Source organism: Phalangium opilio, unplaced genomic scaffold (genome assembly GCF_054372755.1).
Source record: "Phalangium opilio isolate 3A_F unplaced genomic scaffold, DU_Popi_V2 ptg001170l_1, whole genome shotgun sequence".
NCBI classification, from domain to species: Eukaryota; Metazoa; Arthropoda; class Arachnida; order Opiliones; family Phalangiidae; genus Phalangium; species Phalangium opilio.
This window is the reverse complement of record NW_028324255.1, coordinates 8186872-8199476: the sequence shown is the minus strand read 5'-3', so window position 1 is coordinate 8199476 and position 12605 is coordinate 8186872. Positions and strand designations below refer to the sequence as shown.

Sequence of the window (12605 nt, the reverse complement as noted above, 5' to 3'; positions counted from 1 at the left end):
AAAAGGTTTCTAAAGACGTTACATCCCCATTCGTGCCCGGCACGCTTCGCAGTGGAACATTTTAATTATTCTAAAACCAATGGCGGCAAATTCAATAGGGACAGTAAGATTTTTACTCGTGGTTTTGCAAAATTATGTAATATCAAGTGTACTTTAGTCAACCGTCATATTGTTCTTTCTCATAGTTCAGGGCATGATCAGTTTTACTCCCAATTTCGCTCTCTAGTTTGTAACAATAGTTAGAGACTATTTGATATGGCACGTGACAACATACATTTGTAAGTTCTAAGTAGCACAAAAGGAAAAAGAATCCAATTTTTTTCTATTTTGGTTTGAAATAAATAAACTCATGATAGTAGTTATAACGAACTGAAAGTCAAGGGAATGACACCGGTAATGAGCAGCAAAAAGAGAGGAAAGTTTGCTTCAAGTTAGCAGAGGGATATGGTAGTGTTAATAGTTATATCCCAGCATCCTCAGCGTTTAGATGATGCATCACAAGGTACACTGGGAGAGTTAAAGTGCTAAACGTCGCACATGATGATATTTCAACTCCAGTTTACATCAATTGTCCCTGGTCGTAATAGTAGCGGGTTAAGCTCTAGTTTGTTCAGATCCCGTTAGTCTCAAAAGGGTTATTTGGTGCTGTAACTTTTAAAAGGTTTTTGTCATGGCTAAATAGACCGCTATTACAGTTTTTTATTGTTTTATCTCCCAAAAGTAATTATTGTAATGATAAAATGTTTGCGGGGAATGGAATTGTGGTCGAAAAGCCGAGATAAGTAAATTTTTGAAATTGATTACCAGTAAAATAAGTTATTTCAACGGAAAACGGTAATGGAACGTTGTTTTTCCTTAAGCATGCCTTTTAGTTTCAATTAAAAAGAAAAATTAATATCTGATCCTTCAGTCAAGTGAAACCTCAGTCTTATCGATACTTTTTAGGTCTTGATTCTAATCAAGACATTTTTTATTAATATCTGCTCCTTCAGTCTTCATTTTAATTAAGATTGTTAAGAAACTGCTTCACATTTTCAAAATCTGCACTAAGCAGAAACATATATAAAGGGGACCGTAACTTTAGCTCAATCCGACTTTTATTTATAATGATACTTCAATAAAAAACGTAAAGCAAAATATTCATGTTTAGCTTCTTTGACATCTCAAATAATATGCCTTTTCCAAAACATTACTGTTATGTTAGGTTAGGTTTGGTTTGGTTGAGTTAGGTATTTCGGCAGTTATATACTATATAAATATATATCTTTGGGAACGAATAGGTTTTTTAAGAGTTATGGTTTTCATATCTAAAAAACCAATATTCGAAAATGTCTACTTAATACTCTAAAACTGCAGCCAAAACCATGTAACGTGATAAATATTACTTAAAATATTAAAAAAAATCTACGATTCCCTTTAAAAAGTAAATTTTCGGGGATCTGAAAGTATTTGGTTCTTCTAAACTAAAGTAGGTGCTTAATATTTTACAGAATTTTCGCGTATGGTGCTCAATTCTTTGACCATTATTTTATTATAAGTCAGAGAAATTGTTAGCTTACAAAGATACAATCTTTGCGCTCCCGGGAATTAAATTCATTTTAGTTCTATCGGGTGTATATGCGCATGGACCGAAACCGGAGAAGTGCGGGTTTTCGCTCCAATGGGACTGTCCCATTGGACCGAATCCGCCAAAAGTGCGGGTTTTTCGGTTGATTGGGACTGGTTTCGGCCGAATGCGATTCGGTCCAATGGGTCAGAGCCTTCCAGACAGGAATGAGCTCAGTCTTCAAGAATCAGAAATTAATTCACAGTGACCGGCGTCCGTACAAATGCGATATTTGCGATTACCGTACCCAAACACGCAGGAATTTAAAGAGACACGTATTGACGCACAGTGACCAGCGTCCATTCAAATGCGATATTTGCGATTATCGTTCCCGAAGGCAAGGTCATTTAAAGAGACACGTATTGACGCACAGTGATGAGCGCCCATTCAAATGCGATATTTGCGATTATCGTTCCAAAGACGAGATGTTTTAAAGCAACATGTCGCATCTCATAGTGACGAGCGTCCGTACAAATGCGATATTTGTGAGTATCGCTCCAAAACACGCGTGGATTTAAAGAAACACGTCTTGACGCACACTGATGAGCGTCCATTCAAATGCAATATTTGCGATTACCGTACCCGAACACGCGGGAATTTAAAGATGCACGTCTTGACGCACACTGATGAGCGTCCATTCAAATGCGATATTTGCGATTACCGTACCCGAACACGCGGGAATTTAAAGATGCACGTCTTGACGCACACTGAGCGTCATTTCAAATGCGATATTTGCGATTATCGCTCCCAAAGGCGAGATTATTTAAAGAAGCACGTATTGACTCACAGTGATGAGGGCCCATTCTAATGCGATATTTGCGATTATCGTTCCAAAAGACGAGATGATTTAAAGATATATGTCACAACTCATAGTGACGAGCGTCCGTACAAATGCGATATTTGTGAGCATCGCTCCAAAACACGAGTGGATTTAAAGAAACATGTCTTGAAGCACACTGATGAGCGTCCATTCAAATGCAATATTTGCGATTATCGTTCCCAAAGACGAGATGTTTTAAAGCAACATGTCGCATCTCATAGTGACGAGCGTCCGTACAAATGCGATATTTGTGAGTATCGCTCCAAAACACACGTGGATTTAAAGAAACACGTCTTGACGCACACTGATGAGCGTCCATTCAAATGCAATATTTGCGATTATCGTTCCCAAAGACGAGATGTTTTAAAGCAACATGTCGCATCTCATAGTGACGAGCGTCCGTACAAATGCGATATTTGTGAGTATCGCTCCAAAACACGCGTGGATTTAAAGAAACACGTCTTGACGCACACTGATGAGCGTCCATTCAAATGCAATATTTGCGATTACCGTACCCGAACACGCGGGAATTTAAAGATGCACGTCTTGACGCACACTGATGAGCGTCCATTCAAATGCGATATTTGCGATTATCGCTCCCAAAGGCGAGATTATTTAAAGAAGCACGTATTGACTCACAGTGACGAACGTCCGTTTAAGTGTACGTTTTGTGATTTCGCAGCCAGATTGAAACATGTACTAAGAAAGCACATTGCTACACTTCATCCGTTGAAATCTCGAATTGGACGAAAAACTCGGAAAACAGTCTCGTTAAGACGGAAAAACGATAGCGATCAATCAAACAGTGTTGCAGACTTTGGGTGTCCATTAAAATTCAAACCAGACGACAAACAGGGACGGATGACAAATATAAACGATGATTCTCTCAATGAAACTGACCAGTCAAAACAAGTCGAAATTCATTCAGAATCAGAACCTGATGAACCCGGAAACGCGAGGAAATCTAAATGTACTTATTCAAAACATATCGGTTCCAACACCAACCAAGTAATTTCATTAAATACTTCGCCTTCCAAGTGCGAATTTAATGCTGTATGTGAAAGTCCAACCACAATTTCCAAGGAAGTAAAGAAAGAACCAAAACCTTTATCGAGTGATAATTTTAGTTCAGAGTTTCACTTAAATCGTTTCAAATTGGAAAACGAAGCTGCAACGCCTCTCCCAGTGAACGAAGTGATTTATTGCCCAGATCCTGACGCTTCGAGTTTAGAATCGAGTGTAAAATGGGAAGAACCAATTAATCACCTGAAGAATGAGTTCGGTTTGGATATCGATGAAAATCAGTTTACCAACAAACATTGTTCTATTATTTTGACGAAATTGGAAGATTCAGGGAATTACATAAAAATGAAAGAACCACCTTACCTTTACGAGGCGATTAAAGTTAATTTGAATAATATCATTTAGTTTCCTTTTGACTATGTTTTGAATAATGTCATTTGGTTTCCTTTTGACTATGTTTTGAATAATGTCATTTGACTGAAGAGTCTATGTATGTTTTCCAATTGATTAATTTCGTTAGAAACTTTCTATCTGCCTCGAAATAACTCCGTTTAAGAAAGACTTTTTATGTATATTCTGTTTCTTTTTCACCTCTCTATTTGGAAAGAAACGGTCAAAACTTTATTGAATGTTTGCAAGTGAAAGGTGAACGTATGTAAGGAAATTGATTTGAAAATTCGCCTTTTTAATAGAGATTTGTATTAAACCTTGAGGAAATTCTGTCCTCTTTATTTTGTTTAAATCAGATTGTGAAAGATAATACGGGATAAAATGTTACATTGCGTTGCGAAGTGTTAAAAAAGAGTTTAACATATTCCATAATATATCGGCTCCACAATGTCTTATTTGACTTAAAAGTAATGGATAATAGAAAGCTTATTAAATGGTATTAGTGGTATATGGTAAGGCGAAGTCGAGGAGATAATGGTAGCTTTCATATACCTATCAGTTAAGAATTTATCAAGTCTAACTTCCCTTATTGTATTATCCGAGTTTTGTTCTTTAACTGAGTGTGTATCCCAACGTCACCAATGACGTGGTGCAAGTATAGAAATAAAAGGGAAGGACGAATATGTTAAGTGCTAAAGAATAAAAATGTTCTTCACAATCTTTGAATCATTGCTGCCTCAGTTGATATTTACACCAGAACGATGTGTTCTAGAGTAACAAACATGCCGATAAATTTAGTATTCCATAGCCAATGTTCGTTAAAGTAGAGGCCTTCTCGATATTAATATTTTCTTTGGAAATAAACTTAAAGATTTATTCCTTACAATTTTATCTCTTACACTCTGTTTTCACTGGGCGTTTTTCGCAAAATTTTGCGTAAAAGGAAAAATGTTTCCTCTTTTTTTGGTGAATTTCGCGATTTTGCATTGCAGGTCCTATTTCTATTTTTGCAAATTTTCCCGAGCCGCGTTTTTTTCCGTAGGCACAAACCAATCATTGAGGGTATGCTAGTCATGTGGTTAACACTGAACGTGTGTTTACTAGGGAGCCGCCATTTTGAAATTTGCGGTGTTTTACCGAGGCTTAACCTGTTTACCATAATTTGATTAGAGAACTGTGATGTTATTTAAATATTAAAATGAATAGATTCGAAAATATTGGTGGAAGAGAAAGGAAGTATCCTTTATCTTTGGGATAGAAGAAATTTAAGTTACAAAGATGAAATGAAATAATTATTTATTGTAACAAAGATGTTAATATGAAGGAAATCTAATGAGCACAATCGCTCAGTTCGGACACGGGGCTTATCAGATATTAAATTCCGCCGTGGTTTCGTCCAGTGAAAACCGACCACACCGGATAAAAATTTCCATGGCGGATTTTACCTTTTTTCGCTTTTTCTCCGAATTTTTTTCCGGAAAGAAATTCGCCCGGTGAAAATCGAGTGTTAGGGGGTGAAGGGTTATTTTTCCTTTCAAGTTAGTCGAATGGAAAACGTCAAAAAGCCATTTTCCTAATATCACCATAATTAAAGGAAAGCATTATAACATTATACCTTAAAAGAACGGCCTTTTTTAAACATAAAAGGAAATATATTAAAAAATTATCTAAAAAAATAACTTGCATTAAATTAGTCGTTAAAACGAGGACTATTGTGCCGCCATTGCTTTAGTGGCGTCTGCTAGCCAGAACCTCTTACCCTTACTTCTCTCAGCGTGTGCGAATTCAACCAAACCAAGAGGTTTTTTTAGTAGACGCCATTAATCCAATGGCAGTGCAGTAGTCTAGTTTCTAAGACTAATTAAATGCTAATTATTCTGCAATAAGGGATATTTTTTCTGAAAAAGTTTATATCCATTAAAAACCATCTTTTACATTGAAAAAGACCCGGGTCTTTCAACACAATGCAATACTTTATTAAATATTTTAATCATGTTAGAAACCTTTTTGCTTGCCAGAAACCCAAAATTACTATCTAAGAAGGTTAAGTTACTTAATTGTAGCTGAAAAATACCTACTGAGAGTGACATAAAAGGCTAACCAAAATAAAATTATTATGAGTCTATGATTTTAATAAATCAATCACTTTAATCACTTTAAACACTAAGCGGTCGAGACGGGCCCCGCGGAGTCACTGGTGACGAGCCCACTCTAAAAACCCCTTACTTCTCACCCTTGGGAACTCAGCTTTTCCTGTTTGAAGCAGACAACGTACGACTTAATATTTTCTATAATGAAAGAATCTATACAGTTCTGTTTGTCATTATTTCCCTTGAAGAGTTGTCACCAACGTTTAGTCAGCGAGGCTTCATCGTTAAGGAGTAAAATTTACCCCAATAGCTGATTAATATGTCCCAGCTCTCACAGATTATAATGTAGTAGTAAATTGATCTACCAGTAAGATTAATAATTAATTTGAACATACCAACAGTATTCGTAATGTCTGGCTTTTATCCCAACCGAAGTTAATGTTGCCTATAAGGAGCTAACAGTTCTGACCCTGAAACGTCACACCCTTCTATCTCTTACTGGAGTTTCTTCCCCCATAACGGTTGGAAACAGTATTCTACACGTAAAAATGCCAACCAGAGGGGGGCTGCGTGACGTCAGACTATCTCTTCCCCCTAGGCAGTTGTTAGCTCCCTATTCCTATAACATCAACATAACGCTACCTTGACCGAGGCTTAGCAAAATTGGTTAATAATAAAATATTCTGTTGGTTTTTAAATTTAAAATTAATTTTAGTAAATTTCATTGAGGTTTTTTGTTGTGAAAACAATAAAAATCGTACCTAATTAGCCTCCAGTTTAATTCCAAATCCAAAATTTTTATTTTAAACGAGAGCTCAAACGCCATGTTTTTCTTGCTCAATCTCCCTCTAACGGCGTAATTCACGACAAAAATGCCGTAAGTCCAATATAAAAATTGAGGGCTAAAATGCGTGTCTCGAACAGTGGTAAAACGCCGTAACTCTAATGCCCAAAACAACGTAACTAGAAGTATGTGTTTATAATGATAAAAATCAATACTTAAACTTAATTGATCTTAATGAAACTAAAAAGGGCGCTACAATGAACTGTTCTCTTTCATTTAAGATGGTTCCCAAACGTATCGAATGAATAGTTTTCCTTATATCCCTGCGGGGTTGACACCCACTTTCTGTAAAATTCCCATGTTATGTCTATGGAAGAATATTGTATTTTTCACCGAATGTCTGATTAATTTTGTGGATTCTAAAACCACCCTTAACAACTTTTTTCTTTATAGAATTAACTCTTAGTTGGATCTCTTTGAAATTTTAACCACACAATTAGGGCCCAAATTTTAGTTCACTGGCAAAATTTCAAAGCAGCAAACACAATACGAGAAATGTTACGGCCAATCAAAGAACCCTCCTTTAGCATTAGAGGCAGTATCAAGTCTTATCTAAGAGAGCAACCGCTCTCCTAGAATTTCTTCTTTTTTATTTGTTTAATTTCAGTCAGCCCATTTATAAAATTGCTAGCTTACGTTATTGAAAAGGCGTTACTCATATATATCCAATCAGTTTGGTTTCTGCGTTTTTAGTGCAGACAGCCTATTTTTTCGCCGTACTTAACTTAAAGTGCGAATTGTAACTCTAAAGCGGGCCTTAAAACAAAATGTCAAATAACATAACCAGAGTCTTGCACGGGCCGGGCTCAAGCCCGGTCCGGCCGATCGGGTCGGGCCGAGCCGGGCTTTCCACTTTTGAAAATTGTATCGGGCCGGGCCGGGTCGGGCTTTTAAAATTTTGGAAATTAACGGGCCGGGCCGGGCTTTTGTTCATTTTTCAAAATTCGGGCCGGGCCGAACTTGATTATCATATAATCCAAAGTTCAAATGAAAGATAATTTAAATGAGTATAAGCTTCTAAGGACAAATGTAACGAACAATTATAAAAAGAAATGAAAAATACACGACGCTAAAGCAAATATGAATACAAATCATTGATTTTATGTAAAAAAATATAAAAATTACAACTGCACTACGTGTAACGGGCCGGGCCGGGTCGGTCCTGTTCAATTCATGCAATGTGTCGGCCGGGCTTGGTTAATGCATGTAACGGGCCGGGCCGGACCGGGCCGAAAAACCAACTATGTACTCGGACTTGGGCCGGATTTCGGGCTTATTTAAAATGCTAAAACCGGGCCGGGCTTGGGTCGGGACTGAAAAACTCGGCCCGTGCAGGTCTCTGAACATAACATTATACCTTAAAGGAACGCTGCTGGCCCATTGGGCCGAATGCCATTAGACCAAATGTCCCATTGAACCGAATCCCGTTGGACCGAATAGCCAAAATGTGCGGGTTTATTATCTTAAAATTCTCATAGCTATTAAAAGATATATTTTTAAAACCGAATTAAAAAATACCTCTTTTGGTTTAAAGAAAATACCCTAGTCCTTAAGCTTGCGTCTATCAATACACTTTCCTATCTAAATAATGATACTGTGATGATCAAATCCCAAGTTTAAAAGGATGCCTCTATTGTAACCGAGCCGAATCAAAGCCAACCTGAAATGACCCGTAAAACAATCAATATTTGGGAAAAGGCATATATTTATTGTTCAAGAAACTAAATAAATAAAGCGTTAATTGCTCCAGAATCTTTATAAAAATAATTTGTTGGAAAAGGCCCGTTTTTATTATGCAAGGACCTCAATGAAAAAAACAATATTATGGCAAATCGGTTATTCTACCACTTCCAATCCTAACCTAACCTGACTTAACCTAACCTAACCTAACCTAACCTAACCTAACCCAACCCAACCCAACCTAACCCAACCTAACCTAACCTAACCCACCCTAACCTAACCTAACCTGACTTAACCTAACCTAATCTGACTTAACCTAACCTAATCTGACTTAACCTAACCTAATCTGACTTAACCTAACCTAACCTAACCTGACTTAACCTAACCTAACCTAACCTAACCAAACCTAACCTAACCTAACCTAACCTAACCTAACCTAACCAAACCTAACCTAACCTAACCAAACCTAACCTAATCTAACCTAACCCAACCCAACCTAACCTAACCTGATTTGACCTAACCTTAACCCTCTAAAATATTACCGTAATTTTAATAAAATTTACGCAAAATATTTCAAATACTCAAAGGCCATTATTCCAATAGTATTTTTTTATTACATTATAGTTTCCCACACTGTCTAACGTAACTGCAATTAAGTTCAAATGAATTTAATAATCAATTGAATGAAACTATTATTACGTAGTTTACTTTTTCTTTCGGGGAATCGATCCAAGGACTATCGCACGGTAGTCCGATACTCTTCCACTGCGCCACGGTGAGACGAACGTTCCAATCGCTAAATTAACTTATATAGCCTTATAAGTAATAATAATATTCCTAATAACAAGTTGGGAAAACCAAAATTTTACCTCTCCGTGTCGAGAAGATTATATAAACTAAAGTATCCAATGAAAACGTCGACCTTTTTGCCCTCATCCTTTCCCGCGCTTTGCCCTTCCGCATTTCATCCTTACTCTCAACATTATCTTCCTCCATTTTACATACAAAAATCAAATACTCACAAAAAGAAGTGGCAAAAACTTGCTGGCTCTTTACAACCACTTAATTTGACTTAATATCCAATTTCCAACAACAATAATATACCGGTAGTTTAACTGACAACCTACTAGCATCGAAATTCTCATTAAGAATGGCTCCCGCGGATAAAAAAGGGCAATTTTCAACTAGGTGGGCGTTATCTCATTAGATTTGAAAAATATCATCATGCCTAACCGTTTGGATTTTTTAAAGCAATCTTAGCACCAAAAAATATTTTTTGATACAAAATAAATGTTTTATATTCTTATTAAGAATAAATCAAGAGGATAAAAAAGGTCTGTCCTCTCGTAATTTTTTAAGCTTTTATCATGATTACTCTATACTACAGTAACAAGGAGTATAAACCCATTAGTGGAAGCAGTATTTTTTTTCCGAAACAATCTCGCTTACGTTTATCCTCTCTAGACTTCGCTAAAAATGTATTACTCCTACGTAAAATATTAATAGACAGGCAAGGATTCATACCATTAAAGGAGCGCAATATTATCCATATTTTCATTTCATATACAGAGAAAAGAAATTATTATGTTTCTGCGAGGAGCTTCCCATTTTTGTTGTTGTTTTGAAAAATATATCGCAATGCACGGGCCTTGATAGATATAGGAGGCAATGAATGAAATATATCACAATGCACGTGCCTTGATAGATATAGGAGGCAATGAAGGAAATATATCGCATGCACGGGCCTTGGTAGATATAGGAGGTAGTGATAATCTCTCTCTTTGCACGAGAGGTTTATCTTTAATATTTAAATAAATATAATTATTTTTAATTATTTTAATCTTCAATAATTAACATTAATAATAGTTAAATCGTTTAAAATAAAGTTATACCTATTATCTTCTCAAACTTTGCTAATATTGACGTTTAAAGTGAAGGATACCCCTCTTACCCGCTTTCTTCAAATTTTGGGGTATATATACGATTCGTTTCCATTATAATAGTAAGGATAAAGCGCAATTGCGAAAACCTTTGGTGGCCGATCCTACCTTAGGGAGGCTAGACGTTTCTCGTAACCCTAGCTGATCGCCGCGTATATCCTAAAACCAAACGATGATAATGGAGTAGAAGTTTGTTGTCTATGTGGAATAGACGGAAGACCAGTGGATGGTGGTGTTAGAAGCCAGTGTAAGTGCAGACTGGTGTCAATGTGGGATTGACAAAGAACAGAAGATGGTGGTGATTAGAAGCCAGTATGTACAGACTGGTGTCCAAGTGGAATGGACGAAGACCAGAAGATGGTGGGGATTAGAAGCCAGTAAGAACTCAACACAGGTGGTGTGAGAACTCAAGTAGAGGAGCCATTTCCGAGACTGTGAAAGCAGTTCGGAAATGGCGAACACGTTTGCTCCGATACGCAAACTGCGAACGCGGTCACGTGGGTGTAACAACGGACAGACAGACAGACAGACAGACAGACAGACACGGCCGTTACAGAACCTCTCCTGGACTACGTCACACGGAGAGGTAAAAATCTCAATAGACAGAAACCGCACAAACGGCGGGATTTTAAACAGGGTTGTTTGATTTAAATCAGATTGATTTAAATCACCGATTTAAAACATGATGTAAATCAAGCGATTTTTTTAAGAAAATCATTTGATTAAAATCAAGAATATATTTTTATTTTTAAAAAATGTTTTATAAGATTCCAAGAAGAAGTTTAAGAAACTCGAGAAGAAATTTAACTAGAAAAGACCTAAAATTAAAAACAATCATGGTTTTGGTATATTTCAGTTCAAGTTTTTCCCAGAACTCCAGTTTGTCTTGCTGAAAAGGCTAGGAAATAAAATAGTGGTCAAGCTAGTCTTTTTATACAAGCATTTGAATAGTAACAATATCCAATAGCTGCTTAAATGTCATGATTATTTTGCTTTTGGTTAATTTTGACTCAAAAGTTTTCATTTTGGTAATTTACTATCTAGTAGTTCAATAAAAATCAAAAAAATCAAATAAATCAATTAAAATCAACAACCCTGATTTTAAATCATATTTCAAATAAAACCGGTCGATTGGGAATTCGGTCGAATGGGATTCGATCCAATGGGAGGACACCAAAAGGACGGCCTTTTTCTAAATATTAAGGAAAAACATCCAAAAATACACGATCTCTTATTACAAAAAAAATAGCATTTAATTTGTCTTAAAAGCGAGGACTACTGCGCCATCCGTCATTGCTTTAGTGGCATCTGTTAAATCAAACCACTTTACCCTTAGCTCTTTCATCCTGTGAGATTTCAACCAATCCCATTGAGGTATGTGGTTCTGGCTAGCAGACGCCACTAAAGCCATGGCGGCGCAGTAGTCCACGTTTATAAAACTAATTTAATGCTAGTTATTTTGTAATAAGAAATCATGTATTTTATTCATATTTTTTCTTTTATATTTGGAAAAAAAGCGTTTCTTTTAAGGTATAATCAGAGATAGATTTTATTTTGAGAAGCAGGAATGGAGAACAGAGTATTCTAGGAGCACGTCAAAGTTCCGGACCCCCCTTCCCGAGACGGGGGGAAGAAGAGGCGGGTCATAGCGACAGGGGTAAAAGGAATTACGTATTTTTCTCCGTGGCCGTCAGCAACGTCATCAAAACGTAGTTGAAGTGAATTTAAAATTTTCGTTACATGTTGGAAGGAGGGGCTCTATACTGGGCTATTCAGTCGGACTGAAGTAAACACTAACCGTTCTCCATTTCTGCTTCTAAAATTATATCTATCCCCGTTATTATGTAATGTTACTTAGCCTTTTCCTTTTACTGAAATTATTGCTATTGATGGACAAAAGGTTGAAACTATTAGCAAATAAACCCCACACTCTTTCTTATAATTATTATTATTAATAATATGTAAAGAATACATGTATAAGTTTGAAATATTTTGATAACAAGATGTGTCTGGCCTGGCATACAGGTTATACGTTTGCACGGCACCAGTCGAATTGCTATTACTGTTATAATATGACCCCAAAAACTGTTTGTTAACAAATTAGAATTAAAAGGACTTTATCTAGTCTTAAACCAATTAGAATTAAAAATACTTAATCTAGTCTAAATCAAAGTACTATAATTCATACCAAAATATGCTGTAAAAACGTGAG

General features: G+C 36.4%; 1 protein-coding gene across 1 annotated transcript; it reads left to right on the top strand.

Annotated features, from left to right (window-relative positions):
• Positions 1 to 2414: 2414 nt before the first annotated feature.
• LOC149584691 (uncharacterized) lies at positions 2415 to 3854 on the top strand (the record flags this gene model as incomplete). Its single annotated transcript, XM_089863491.1, has 1 exon — positions 2415 to 3854. A coding segment is annotated over one exon (1440 nt), but the record flags the coding sequence as incomplete, so codon positions are not given.
• Between the last annotated feature and the right edge of the window lie 8751 nt (positions 3855 to 12605).